We start from the raw sequence: 15786 nt of genomic DNA on the forward strand, positions 1-15786 counted from the left end.
GGATCAAAGGTCCTTTGCACAAGGTGGTGGAAGGAGGGGTTGCGGCAAAAGAATTAAGGCGGAAAAAAACTGGTTTGCTGTGCCAGTTGCTTCCTTCCGAGCTGCAACGCGTGAATACGCAAAACCAAAATTCTTACATAAAATTGGGTGCTAATTTTGCAGGTCCCTCAAAACTTACTACTGGTTTGAAGGCCACGTTACAGGAGTTCCACAGTCTATTTACAGAACCGAAGGGTCTTCCTCCTAATCGAACTCACAATCACAAGATAACGTTGAAGCAAGGTACAGGGCCTGTTAACGTGAGGCCATACCGCTACCCACATTACATAAAGGGGGAAATAGAGAAACTCATCACCAGCTTGCTACAGTCCGGCGTGGTGCAACCCAGTAGCAGCCCATATTCTTCTCCGGTATTGATGGTGAAAAAGAAAGATGGATCATGGCGATTATGTGTGGATTATAGAGCTCTCAACTTGATCACAATAAAGGATAAATTTCCGATACCCGTCATAGATGAACTGTTCGATGAATTAAACGGAGCAAAGGTATTCTCGAAGCTTGATCTACGCTCGAGATACCATCAGATAAGGATGCATGGGGCCGATGTTGAAAAGACGGCTTTTCGCACACATCATGGGCACTACGAGTTCCTCGTTATGCCATTCGGACTGACAAATGCTCCAGCAACATTTCAGTCCTTGATGAACGAGATTTTCAAGCCAGTCTTGCGAAGGTATGTCTTGGTTTTTTTCGACGATATTTTAATATATAGCCGAAATTGGGAGGAACATTTAACACACCTCAAGAATGTTTTAAAAATGTTGCAAGCTAACCAACTGTATGTGAGGATGGAAAAGTGTCAGTTTGGGCAGGAACAAGTGAGCTACTTGGGACATTTCATATCTGATAAAGGGGTCTCCATGGACCCAGAAAAAATTTCTGCCATGAATAAATGGCCCCGGCCTCAGTCCGTTAAAGAGTTACGCGGCTTTCTTGGGTTGACGGGATATTACCGGAAATTCATTCGCCACTACGGGATGATAGCAGGGCCCTTAACTCAGCTTTTAAAAAAAGACAACTTCAAGTGGAATGAGCAAGCAGAAGAAGCATTTCATAAACTCAAGCGAGCCATGACCACGGGACCAGTACTAATACTTCCTAATTTTTCCTTGCCGTTTGTTGTGGAATGTGACGCGTCGGGGACAGGTTTGGGTGCGGTACTCATGCAAGAAGGTAAACCTGTGGCCTACTACAGCAAGTCTTTACAAGGTCGTAACCTGAGTAAATCAACGTACGAGAAGGAAGTCATGGCTTTGGTAGCTGCCATTCAACGGTGGAGACCGTATTTGCTTGGGGCCAAGTTCATTGTCCGGACTGATCACAAGAGTTTGAGGCATTTGTGGGACCAAACTATCACCACTGAAGCTCAACAAAAATGGCTTGTGAAATTGATTGGGTATAATTTTGTTATTGAGTATAAGAGGGGAAGGGAGAACTCAGCCGCAGATGGTTTGTCTAGGTGCAATGAGAAGGAACTTTCAGTTGGGCAAGAAGCTCGAATCCTTGCAATCAGTGGTCCCTTACCCAGCTGGACAGACACAATCAAAGAGGAAATCGAGCAAAGTGACGAGCTGAAGACGTTAGCTGCAAATATTCAAGCTGGGGAGGCCGTGGGTCCCTGGGCGTATAAAGCTGGACTGATCCTCTTCAAGGATCGTATTTACTTGTCAGCCAACTCTGCTCTCATTCCTATTATTCTTAATGAGTTCCATGCAGGCACACATGAGGGCTTTCATAAGATGTGGCAGCGATTAAAGATGGTATTTTGTTGGCCCGGGGCGAGAACACATGTTAAGAAATTTATTCGAGAATGCGATGTGTGCCAACGGCACAAGAGCGAGCACACCAAACCAGCCGGACTTTTACAACCGTTGCCAATACCAACTGCTGTGTGGTCAGAAATTTCAATGGATTTTGTCATTGGACTACCGAGTTCTCATGGAAAAAATGTTATTTACGTGGTTGTTGATCGCTTGTCAAAGTTTGCTCACTTTATACCACTCAAACAGCCATTGTCAGCGTCGGTAGTGGCCCAAGTTTTTTTTGAGAACATCTTCAAATTGTATGGGCTGCCGACTTCAATTGTTTGTGATCGTGACCCCACTTTCACTAGCAGGTTCTGGCTGGAGTTGTTCCAGATGCAGGGGATTAAATTTAATTTTAGTTCCTCATATCATCCACAAACGGATGGCCAAACCGAGGTAGTTAATCGAACATTAGAAATGTATTTGAGATGTTTTACGAGTGAGTCACCAGTGAGTTGGGTTAAATGGCTGCCGTGGGTGGAGTATGTTTACAATACCAGTGCACATTCTAGCATGGGAAGAACCCCATACGAAGTTGTCTATGGCCGAAGACCTCCCACTCTTCTATCTTATGTGCATGGCACAGCCAAGGTGGAATCTGTAGCACAAACATTGGAAGAGAGGGACCGACTGATTAAGGAAGTACGCCTCAAGCTCCAGCAAGCCCAGAATAGAATGAAGGTCCAGTATGACAAGGGACATAAAGAAAAGAGCTTCCAGCTAGGAGAATTCGTCTATGTGCGCCTTTAGCCGTATAGGCAGCAAACGGTGGAAAGAAGATCGAACATGAAATTATCGGCTAAATACTATGGACCCTTCAAGATTATTGAGCGAGTGGGACAAGTAGCTTATCGGTTGGAATTACCGTAGGGAGCACGAATTCACCCTGTTTTTCATGTGTCCCTCTTGAAGTTAAAACTCGGGCAAAACACAGCAACAACTACTGAATTACTAGGGACTCAGCTCAGCACACCACCAATTTCGCCGGAGGCATTTTATCTCAGCGTGGGCGTGGACAGAAGGCTGAAGTTCTAGTCCACTAGAAGGACAGCAATCCGACGGAGGCCACCTGGGAGAACCTGACAATGGTTAAGGGGAAGTTTCCGGATTTTTTTTCCTTGAGGACAAGGAAAATTTGAAGAAGGAGGGAATGTTACGGAAATTCAGCCCCTAGACTTTAGTTTTCCTTATTTTAGTTTTCCTTTTACTGCTTTCCGAATAAGGGAACTAAGGCATTGACTTGCCTTGTTCTGATAATTTTAATTTGTTAAGTTGGCACCGTTAGCGTGCGTTGTTCACGTACGTGCGTTCGAATAAGTACTATTAATTTATTTCCTTGTAAGTTATTGATATAAGTTGGTAAGAATTATTGGAATAAGGGAGGATTATTACAGCATTTAGTTGCAGAGGTGGGTTCCCTCACAAAACAAACCAACTTTAATCTTCTTCTTATTCACCATAGGTAAGGCACGCTGGTTGGATCCAGCGTCCTTCCCAGTCGACCCTCCAGTTACTCGCTCGCTTGCTCGTGCTCGTAACAATCCTCTTCTGTGAAGCCTTCGTCCGAATGGGGATCACACCTGATCGGTTGCGCCCTGCCCCAACGCCCCTCAAAGGATTCACACATAGTCCAGTCGATTGGTGCTATCACCTTGTCCATCCTGGCAGGGAAGGCACCGAGAACAGCAGCCACCATGGTGGATTTCCTCGTGGTAAAGGCCCCCTCCTCCTACAACGCAATCTTAGGGCGACCAACCTAGAACAACCTGAGGGAGGTGACCTCCACATTCCACCTGAAGATGAAATTCCCAACTCCTATAGGAGTGCGCGAGATCCATGGCTAGTAGATCCTAGCATGGGAATGCTTCGGGAAGTGAAGCATGAGGCCAAGGAGGCCCGAACTCTCGAAGGAGTGCAAGAGGGTGCCGGCCCGACTCCACCTCTGACCCTAACGGAGTTGGACGAGCAAGTGAGGGATGAGGAGGCACTACAGTAGGCAGAACCTAATGAGCCTTTGGAATTGGTGTCGGTGGATCCATAGAGACCCGAACGGACTATCGGGTGGGAACCAAGATGGCTCTCGAGCTGAGAAGATCCGTAAAGCTGCTCCTCGTCGAGCACCAAAATGTGGTAGCCTAAAGCCACGAAGAAATGTCTAAAATCGACACAGCAGTCATCAAACATCGCCTGAGTGTATACCCCAAGGCAAAGAACGTCAAGCAAAAGCATCGCAACTTTAGTGCAGAGAAGTATGCAATCATCACTGAGGAGGTGGACTGTCTCCTGGCTGTGGGGTTCATCAGGGAAGCCCATTATCTTGAGTGGCTTTCTAATGTGGTCCTAGTAAAGAAGGTGAGTGGGAAGCGAAGGATGTGTATTGACTTCACTGACCTGAACAAGGTTTGCCCGAAGGACAGCTTCCCACTACCACGCATAGACCTGATAGTGGATTCAACGGCCGGACACCCCCTGCCCAGTTTTATAGATGCATACTCAGGGTACAATCAGATAAGGATGAACCCGGAAGACAAGGAGAAGACAACCTTCATCATTGACCAGGGACTCTACTGCTACAAAGCTATGTCGTTCGATCTTAAGAAGCCCATCGCGACTTATCAACGGCTGGTTAATCGGATGTTCAAGGAGCAGATTGGACGAAACATGGAGGTCTATGTGGATGACTTGTTGGTCAAAAGCAGGAAACCTAAGCAACATATCACTGACCTTTGAGAAGCTTTTGCAATGCTAAGGAGATACCAAGTGAAGCTCAACCCGCGGAAGTGTGCCTCCAGCGTCGAGTCGGGGAAATTATTGGGCTTCATGGTCTTAGAACGAGTAATTGACTCCAATCTCGTAAAGGTCGAGCCGATAGTAAGTATGCCGCCACTGCAAACAATTAACGAAGTCCAGAAGTTGGCAGGGAGAGTGGCGGCCCTGAACCGTTTCATCGCAATATCGACCAACCACTGTATATCCTTTTACAAGGTCCTCAAAAAGGCACGAGACTGGGATGTCGAGTGCGACCGAGCATTTAGCGAGCTAAAGGAGTATTTGGCCCACGCACCGTGTCTGCTGTCCTAGAGTGTAGCGAGGAAGGAGACCAACGACCCATCTACTAGATGAGTTGTGCTTTTCGAGGAGCTAAGTCTAGAGACCCCTGAACAGAGATGCTAACGTTTGCATTAGTCACCGCTGCCAGGCGACTACGACTAAATTTCCAAGCCCACCCGATGAAGGTACTCACTGATGTTCCCCTCATAAAAATACTGCAGAAGCCCGATGTGTCTGGCCAGATGACAAACTTGGCGATTGAATTGAGTGAGTTCGACATCGAGTACCTCCCTCGCACGACAATCAAGGGGCAAGTGTTAGCAGATTTCATAGCCGAGTTCTAGAACTTCCTCGAAGAGACACCTATCGCACCCAGGGCAAGCCTTGGCAGATCTACATCGCCAGCTCGTCCTGCCGGGCTGGGGGTGTAGGGTTGCACATCATCACAGAGCTCGGGGAGAAGCATAACTACGCAAGCAATACTTAGTTTCAAAACTAATAGCAACGAGGCTACGTACAAAGCACTACTGAGAGGAATCTCGGTAGCCAAGTCATTGGGAGCCAATAAGATTGAGGTAAGAGCCAACTCACAGGTGGTACTCGGCCAGGTAATGGGGCAGTTTGCCACCAAAGGGAAAAAACTGAAGAAGTGCCTCCAACAAGTGGGGGAGGCGGCAACCTGTTCAAGTACTTTGATATCCAGCAAATCTCGAGCGGGGAGAACCATAAAGCAAACCATTTGGCAAAAGCCGCCTTGGGCCAGGAAGAGATCCCTCTTCTAGATCACTCGATAGCCCAAATGGTTGACACACTGGCTATTGGGATCACCATATTCGCTATCTAGCCAACACCGTTGGAGTGGGTCATCGATATCATGATGAACCTCGACAAAGGCCTGGTCCCGAACGATCAAGACGAAGCACGGAAGATCAGAAATAGAGCGGCCCGTTTCATGTTCTCTATGCCTCTCCTGAGAGGCATCGCGCCTGAGGAAGCCCAGTACGTCCTAACCAAAATACACGAAGGAATCTACGAAAATCACTCTGCGAAAGACCACTGGCCGCCCGAGTCACGTTCGCGGGGTACTACTAGCCCAAAAACAGCCAGTCAGACACAAGTCCATTGACTTGCCGACCTTCATGCTACAAGCCAAGTCTCTGGACTTGTCGCGATCCATTGGTCGAGCTAGAGCCCTAGGACTCGCCCACACGACCAGTCGAACACAAGTCTCTTGACTTGCCGACCATCGTGCTACAAGCCAAGTATCTGGACTTGTCACAATGCATTGGCTAGGGCTAGAACCTCCCGAGCTTTGCCCAATCAACAGACAGTCGGACACAAGTCCATTGACTTGCCGACCTTCGTGCTACAAGTTGAGTCTCTAGACTTGCTGCGAAGTATGGTTAGGGTCAGAGCCTCCCGAGCTCTGCCCCACCAATAACCATTTGAACACAGGTCCCGTGATTTGTTGATCTTCGTGCTACAAGCCGAGTCTCTAGACTTGATATAAAGTATGGTTAGGGCCAGAGCCTCCCAAGCTCTACCCCACCAACAACCAGTCAAACATAGGTCCCTTGACTTGCCGACCTTCGTGCTACAAGTCAAGTCTCTAGACTTGCAGTGAAGTATGGTTAGGGCTAGAGCCTCCCGAGCTCTACCCCACCAACAACCAGTTGGACATAGTTCCCTTAACTTGTCAAGTTTCGTGAACAAGTCAAGTCTCTAGACTTGCCACGATGCAATGGCTAGGGCCAGAGCCTTCCGAGCTCTGCCTTGTCCACAGCCAGACGGACACAAGTCCCTTAACTTGCCAACCTTTGTTTTACCAAGTAGAGTCCCCAGACTCACAGCGGGTTGAGGCCAAGCTAGAGCATCCCAAGCTCTGCCCGCATAGCCCCTCGGAACCAAGTCCCTAACATCCCAGACTCATAGCGGGGTTGAGGCTTGAGGTGAAGGCCAAGCTCGCCGTGCGATTTACACGTAACCACATGGACAGAGGTCCCAACAAAGTGAGTCCCGAGACCCATGTCCGAACAAAAAGGAAAGGGAGTAAAAAAAAAAAGTACGCAAGAAGCAATGAGGAAATTCTGATCCATATATTTATATATATCAGGTTTACATGAAAGCTCAGGTTACAAAAAAGAAGGAAAGCAAAATAGAAGAGGCTCGGAGCTCATAGAAAAACAACTAAGAAGATGAAGGGGGAGCGCTAAGGGGTGAATGGAGGCATTCCAGGCCATGGATCTAAGCCTCCTTTTGCAGCACCTTAGCCCTTTGCATCAAACTTCCCAGGCAAGTGAGAAATGCTTGAACAACAGCAAGAACGTTGCCTAGCATCTGAGGCTTGCTCCCGGTCCAACTGGTCCTTCAACTCCCAAAGCGTCAGGATCCCCGTTCGAAGCAACTGCAGCTCTTCCTCCTTCTTCTCTAAGTCTTTCTGCTCATCCCAAAGACACCTGCACTCCAAAGAAGCTCGGGTGAGGTCAACTTTGGCCCCAGCCAGCTCCACCTACAACCCGAACTTCTACCTCTTCAGCGTCTGAACCTTCTCCCATAAGAGTACATGGCGCTTCTTCAATGACTTGGGGTCCTCTATTAGCCTGATGCGCTCTAAGGAGAGGGTCTCGACATCTTGTTGCCCCCTGCGAACCTCCAAGTGAGCAAGAAGGGCTAGGGATCAGAGTGCCCAAGTCTCCTCCTCGAGCTCCCTGCGCTCCTCAACGATGATGCTTGCCAATTAGTCCACAGCCTGCAAAAGAAGGAGGTTTTAGAAGAAGGAAAGGGAATTCCCCACGAGACGAGCTAAGTAAAAGGCAAAACGTACCTGGGCAAAGAGAGGCCTCAGTTTCTGAGCCTCCCACTCGATTGCCTCGGCCCGGGCCTGCTCAAAGCTCTAGCCAGTAGTCTGGCTCGCCCCTAGACTGGCGTGAGAAGAAGAGGCTACACCTGCCAACTGCTACAAAGGCCGGAGCACGTCCTCAACGGACTCTTAGGAAGGGCCCATGTCATAGGCTTTTGGAGTTTCAACCTCAATTCGCTCAGGAACCTTAGCCTCCAATGAGGGTTCTTCAGTTTGCAGGGGCCCCCTTCAGTTGTTGGTCGAACCTCGTCCCCAACTGAGCGTGGTCTATATGTTGGAGGACTTGGCTAGGATGCCTCCTCAGGAGAAGCAAAATAAGATTCCACCTCTGGCTCCAGGAAAGATCGCAGGGGAGGCGACGGAATCGACACCCAATCATCGCATAGATCCATGACAAAGAGGGAGCTCGAGCCTGCCTCCTCCCTATCATCCAGCATCGAAATCGCAGAGTAGGAGGGAGCCCTAACACCTGGGGGGATGGAAGGGGCAACATCTTCCCGAACGAAAACCTCCAGAAGAGAATCAGTGATCGGGGGGACCTCGTCGCTGCCATGGGTAGAACAGGTAGGACGACCTCCCAAGCAAGTGTCTCCTCGAAGTAGACAGAAGAATCCATGACTGCGGCCCCCCGAGGTGTCGGTTGAGTAAAGAAGTCAAAGAAGGAGGCTTGGAAGACTTCGTCATCGAAGAGGAACGCCGATAGAACAGATGTCAACGAAATGGACTACGAGGCGAACGTCAAACATTGTGCCCTAGGAAAAGAAGTGGACCCCCAAGTAGAAGGAACAAGGGCCTCTAGGCGCTTGGGACGCGCGCGCTAGGATCCCCATCCTTGCTCCTAGATGACCCCCTAGTCGGAGGAGCCGGGACCGCTCGGCGCTCGAGATGCACGTGATGAGACCCCCGGCCTCGCTTCTCGAAGCCTTGTGGGGAGAAGGGGTCCTAGTCCCTCTAACTCTACTCCTAGACGAGCCCTCTCTACCCCAGGACCCCCCGACATCACCTCTGGGAGCCTTGCCTACCTCGCCTCAAGGAGCCCTACCTTCTTCGTCATGCGCCACCTTTGACCGTTTTCCCTTGCTACCGGGTGCAGGAGAACTTGAGTGATGCTTGTGACCCCGGGGTGATGAGGTGTCCATCAAGAAGTCCCGCCCGATGGGTGGGAACCCATGATAGCACTGTTGCTAACCTGGCCTCCTCCCTCCAAGACAAGTCGATGATTAGGCTCTTGGACAAGGGGACGTATGACCAGACGGCTTGAACGGAGAACTCCTTGTGGTCCTTATCTCCCACGAGGTACTTCCATCGCAAGCCCAAAACGAAGAACTTCAGGGACCAGTCCTTGATATGCGAGTGGCGCGACTCAAGGCTGGCAATGCGCCTCCCAGGCGAACGTGCCTGAAAGTTGCACAAGCTCCCATCGAGGCACAACACATGGTACACCAACAGAAACTCTAGAGCTGTTAAGTCGGGATATTCCTCCGAACCGGCATTGAGCACCCTCTGTTAAATAATGCAACTGGCCACAAGGAGTTGCCAAGCATTCAGATGAAGCTGCACGATGGCCAACCCCAAGAAATTGAGAACGTTGCGAATGGGATGGTAGAATGGAAGCCAGAGCCCATTCACGAACATGAGAGGGTAGAGCGCTACATGGCCTGCCATCCCGCCAACGTCTACGGCGGGCACGCAGCGCCCTGGGACCTCCAGAATCACCGACGCAGAGATATTGTACTTCACCCAGAACACCCAAAGGTCTTCGGGGGAAACCGAAGACTCCCAGCTCTTCCTGACAAAGTACAAGGGCTTGGAACTCAAGGAACTCTTCGGAGCCATCGAAGCAACAGGGAAAGACATCAAGATCGACGAAAAGGGAGCGTGAAAGACGATGAATTGAGAACTGAGACGAAGAAGATGATGAATTGAGAACTGAGGCAAAGAAGACGATGAACATGAATTGAGGACTGAGAAGAAGGAGTGAAGCAAATGGTGAAAATGTAAGGAGGGAGAGGCCTTATATAGGTTCGCACATGAACCGAGGTGCCATTGATGTTATGGGTACGTGCCCTCGGGAAGTCCAAACGGCGCAGGGCAGCACAGACGTGGGAGGTCACATCGGGCGCATGGAGAGCATGGGCCAATGAACGGCCTGGGACATGGGCAGACGCACCCCACCCGATCCAATCGTCTGGAGACGTGGGGACTACAGAAATCGAGGTGATGCCTACATTGAATGATGCGGGTAGGTGGGCTCGGGAAGCCCAAACGGCACAGGGTTGTGTAGATGTGGGAGGTCATGTTGGGCGCGTGGAGAACACGGGCCAATGAACAGCCCGGAATGTGGGTAGACGCGCCCCACCCAATCCAACCTTCGGGAGGCGTGGGGACTACAAAAATCGAGGCGACGCCCGCATTGAATGGCGTGGGTAGGTCACCTCAGGAAGCCCAAACAGCATAGGATTGCACAGATGTGGGAAGTCACGTCAGGCGCGTGGGGAGCACAAGCTAATGCACAACCCGGGACGAGGAAGACACCTCCCAAATTCAACGGTCGAGAAGTTGGAAAGAAAATAGAAGCCTAAGTGCCCTCACGCACTAACAACAGGGAGAGACAAGGATGTTTTAAATTCCCACCACACATGTGTGCTAGGAATTCGTGGGGTATTGTGAGAGGAGTAATCCTCAGGACCAGGCCGGGGAATAGGCCCGGTCTGCAGGGCCTAAGGATAAGGCTTGGGCTAGACCGAGTCGGCTTAGGAAGAGAAGCAATCGGGTAAATCACACTAACAAAAGGACGAAAGGCAAGACAGTCTGACACCACTTCTGGCCGACATTTAGGGACATCCCCTGTCCCTAAACCCTGGCATCCGGACAAATCAGAAAGATGGACATACCTGACTGGAACCACATCGCATTTAATGGAACAGAGACGGATACACCACGACAGAAGTCACGCCACATTTAATGCATCACGGTGCTCAGCATGCTACGACGCGCGTCCTGGGATTGTTAGGGACCCCGGTCTTGTCCCTAACACTAAGGACCATGAGCTTGCCTTGTTGAGGATGATAATCGAGTGACCTTGTCAACTTGCTTGGCCTTCAACAATGGGATAGTGTTTGAGTGATGAAATGATGGAGATGATGGTGAGTTCGGGTGTTCTATGTGATGAATATAGGTGTTTGATGCTAAGTGGAATGGCTAGAAGGTTGCCCTTAATGTTGGGACCTCTTGAATAATGATTAGAGTTGGTATGGTGAAGTGTAGCTAGGGTTGTGTATGGTGGCTAAGGATGATTTCGAGACTAGGAAGAGTTGGACTAGGGTTGGACTCCTGAATGAGATGCTAGGATTTGTGAATGATGTGGATGAGAGAGGCTAGGGTTTGGTGGTTAGGGTTGGCTGACTTTGGGTTGGATAACCATTAATGTTAGGGTGGTTCGGTTTTGACAAGAGGGAGATGATCTTGATTGACTAGATGGATTGGAAGAATTGAGAGATTTTAGGGATTAGATTTAGGAAATGAGATGAAGTTTGAATGAGTCTAGGGTTGTTCCTTAAGTCTAGGGATTGAGTAGGATAAGATAAGGAAGATAGGATTTGGATTTGAATATGGCAAGAGGATGGAGCCTTTGGTTGACTAGGTCTATGAAAGGAGTTGAGAGATTTAAGGAATTGAATGAGTAATTGGAGTTTGGCTAGGATGGCAAGTCAATGGTTGACTAGAGAGATTTTAGGAAGAGTGATTAACGGACTGGTTGAGTGATGAAGAGATTAAGTGATTCTAGGGAAGTTCCTAGAATTAAGGGATGAGATTAGATTGAGTCAACTTTCCTTGAATTAAGGAAGTTGTCAAAGAGGGACTCTTGATGGACGGCTAGGTCAATGGATGATGGATGGAGGCAAAACTCTTAAAACGAATGGATTACCTTATAAGGATTTGAGATGGGCGGCTAGGATTTTATGGAGGGAAGGCTTATGATGACCGAATATGGTAAGTGACATATGGCTAGGGTTTTATGGAAGATGATGGAGGCTACATAGGGTAAGTGGCTATAATGGAAAGATGTGGAACAAGGTAATTTCGGCTAAGACTTAGTTGGATTGAATGAAGGGTATTTTGGGATATGGCCGAATATGAAAATTAGGTCAAACATTTGTGGTGGTCGAATATATGGTATGAAATAGATCAAAATGGATGCAAGGAAATATTTGGATGAACAATATGGATGAACACGTATGAACATTCAAGAACTCAATAATGATCAACTTCACCACCAATTCAAGAATGCACAAAGATGAATGGACTCAACAAAGAATATAAAAACTCTTTTTGGTTTATATGGATATTTAGATATACAAGAAAATATAGATGAACAAACTAGGAAAAGTATGAACAATGAAAGAACACAAAGATAACAAAAAGATAAACCAATCAATTTTGATTCACGAATTGCACAAAAATGAAAGGAAATCTCATATATTGATAGATATGCGATTTAACACCTATTCATGAATTGCAAGGTGATGAATCAAGGATAGATAAGTGGACAACACCTATTCACGAATTGCAAGATAATGATCATCTACTAAGAATTCACGGATTGCATCCAAGTAGCCCAAGTGCCTAGCACCGAATTGTGATCTCAAGAATAATAATCTACCCATTTAAAGAATTTTCCAAAAGTTCAAAAGATATAAACTAAATGCCTAAAGGTCATATTTATAGAGAATACAAAGTGGAAACCCTAATAGGTCCCTTGATAAATAAAAATAAATAAAATAAATAAATCAATAAACAAATGATAGTGGTGTGGAACCCATGGGGCCCACGACATTAGCCCTTGGTGGCATTGGCTAGCCCATGCATGCCTAGGATCATATCCTAGGGCAGTTTTTTATGGGGTCTCGACAAGGATGTCAGTGACAACCGCAATTAGGTCTGACAAGTTTGTAGCACGGAAGAGAGACAGGGACACCCGACCCCAGTACGAAGTTGCACATCCACTACCTCCACTTCGGGGATCGCCCCGGCCAGGTATAAATACTCCCTCCCTTAGCCAGGCAGGGGTTCAGACTCTTTCATACTTAATCTCACACCCACTCTAATTGTATACTTCTCTCTTTCACTCCAACCCAACAACTGACTTAGGCATCGGAGGTACCACGACACCCCGAGCCCATCATTCAATCTCAACAGGATCAAGACCAAGTCCAATAACATGGAGAACATGACATCAACACTACTATATCCCTTAATTTATACCATTCACTTTGTATCTTGATGTAGCACCATAATGTAGTGCCACGTGACTTATTAAAAAAAATTAAAAATATATATTCAAAACAAAATGGTTTTGAAAACACAAAAATAAAGATTAGAAACCTAAATTATTTCTGTCATTTTATGTTTGTGTTTTAATAAGCTATGTGGCATTATGATGCAATATCAAGTGGCCATAATGAGTGATATAAATTAAGAGTATAGTAGCATTTTACGTTCTTTTATTTGATGTCCGACACTATTTAATTCCATAGATTCACAAATCCGACAATTTTCCCCTCACGTATAATTTATTATTATTATTATTATTTATTATAGTTATTATTATTGCAATTATTTTATTCGTAAGTTCAATTTTCAGAACCTTCTTGGAAACGAGAAACGCAATCTAGAGATAAAAACAAACAGTACCTGCATCCAGAGGTGTTATTTGGGTGTTGTTTTGACTCTGAAAGGTGATCCAACGGTTCTAAAAGTGAGGAGCACCTCACCCCTATATCTGAGAAAGAAAAGAGAAGGATCCATCTAGAGACGATGGTTCCTACAAGCAGCGAGGAAGCTGTGTGAAAGCAGAAGTCCTCTTTCCTTTTCGGGATATCCTACTCCACTATATATATGTATCCTTTCCACTGCCCCTTCCACTCTCAAGTCTCAAGTCTCAAGCTTTCCGAAATTTAAACTCCTCTCTCCCTTCTCGTTCTCTCTCAAACCTCCTTCTCTGTTTTAAGCAATTCTTGTGCGGCCGTGCCTTCAGAAGATCTATACTTCTATCCATGGAGACCTCTAACGAAGATGTTTCTTCTGCTCTCTACCTAATCAAGCTTCACCTACTTGGTGAGGTATCCCCTGTGGCTCTGCCCTGCTTATCTAGTTCAGACATTGAGGTTTCGTCCTCTGAATCTCGTTCTCAATCTCTCTGTTCCCAAACTTCGAGTTCCGACTCTCCCATGGTAGTCACCAACTTTTCCAGCTCCAACGACCTCTTCGACTCTTTTACCTTCCAGCATAATGAAACCGATTACTTCGGATTCCGGAAAAGTATGGGCCTCGCTACGCCTAAATCCCACCATTCGAACAACGATTTCTTTCAATTCGAAGCCAATCCCAAAACCCAAACTTCGATCTCGTACTCCCAATCAACCCGTGATTGCTTCGCATTAGAATCGAAACCGCAAACAAATCGGACGAAACCCTCGCTGGTGATCTCCCTCCCGAGCAAAAGCAACACCAAGTGGATCCAAATCGGCAATCACAATCACCAGCCGGATGCATCATCGCTCTCCTCCGTAGAGCAAAATGCGAGTTTCGAAGCCAAAAAGCACTACAGAGGGATCCGACAAAGGCCTTGGGGAAAGTACGCGGCGGAGATCCGAGACCCTAACCGGCGCGGCTCGCGTGTATGGCTCGGGACCTTCGACACGGCTATAGAAGCCGCCAAGGCCTACGACCGAGCCGCATTCAAGCTCCGTGGTTCGAAAGCGATCCTCAACTTCCCACTCGAGGTCGGGAACTCTGATACAACCCCGGAGGCTGCCGAGAGAAAACGACGTCGTGAGGAGGAGGAAGTGAAGGTAGTGGCCGTCAAGAAGGAGAGGTCGACGGAATCGAAGAATACGACCGGTACTTCTTCCATGGATGTCCCATTAACGCCGTCTAGTTGGAAGGCGGTATGGGACGGTGATCTTCAAGGGATTTTTATTCCGCCATTGTCACCGTTATCTCCTCACCCATCGTTAGGTTATCCGCAGCTTACGGTCATATGAGTGTGTGGACTTTGGACCGATGTTTTGACTTTTGAGTACCGTAGTCGTTTTAGGGTAGTGATAGGCTTACTACTTATCTACTACCCATCTACTATTTGTAGTGTTTTTATTTTTTTATCATTTTATTTTAAGTATTTTTTTAATATCTTTAATCATTAAGAAAAAATTAAAAAAATATATAAATTTACTAATTATTACTTTCTTAACTATTAAGTAAAATAAAAAATTATAAAAAAAATCAAATATAAAAAAATAATAAATGAATAGTAAGAGGGTAGTAACCTTATCATTTTCCATCGTTTTATATCGTAATTATTGGAAGGAGATACTTTGATATTGATATTGATATCGTTTTGAAGTAGTTTGTATATAAATTATAAATATTTTAATTTGAAATGGGGTGAAAAATGAAAAATAAAAATAAATGTCAAAATATTGACCGGTACAGATTGAAATAGTCAAAATTTTGATCGATACGAAACTATACCCTTCTCTTTACCAGTTACGTCACAAAAATAAAATATTTCGACCAAGAAAGAGAAGACTGTTTAAAAGAAAACAAAAACCAAGAAGGATAATACCATGGATATAGAGATGGTTTCGTTTCATCTCATCTTATTATTATAATATTATCAATTTTTTATATAAAATATAATAAACAATTCAACATTTTCAAATTTCAAAATAATAATAATATTTTAATAATATTTTATTTAATTCATTTAAAATCATTTCATCTCACTATTTAAACCAATTCTAAGACTGATAATTTTAATTAGCTAGTCTTGCAATTAATCTGACTTATATATATATATATATATATATATATATTCCTAATATCTTAAATGATAAAAGTATACAGCTTGAGATATATCATGAATATATAATTAATTCTAAATAAATTATATATATATAAATTTAGATAAATCAAATACACACCAACTTATAAATTAAGTCACACGCA

At 46.1% G+C, this 15786-nt stretch overlaps 1 protein-coding gene across 1 annotated transcript; it reads left to right on the forward strand.

The window, feature by feature from the left end:
* Nucleotides 1-13609: 13609 nt before the first annotated feature.
* LOC109005151 (ethylene-responsive transcription factor 5-like) lies at nt 13610-14916 on the forward strand. Its single transcript, XM_018983956.2, has one exon. The coding sequence runs from the start codon at nt 13833-13835 to the stop codon at nt 14820-14822; it is 990 nt and encodes a 329-aa protein (XP_018839501.1). The 5' UTR covers nt 13610-13832; the 3' UTR covers nt 14823-14916.
* Nucleotides 14917-15786: the final 870 nt, after the last annotated feature.

This window comes from Juglans regia, chromosome 2 (assembly GCF_001411555.2).
Source record: "Juglans regia cultivar Chandler chromosome 2, Walnut 2.0, whole genome shotgun sequence".
NCBI lineage: Eukaryota > Viridiplantae > Streptophyta > Magnoliopsida > Fagales > Juglandaceae > Juglans > Juglans regia.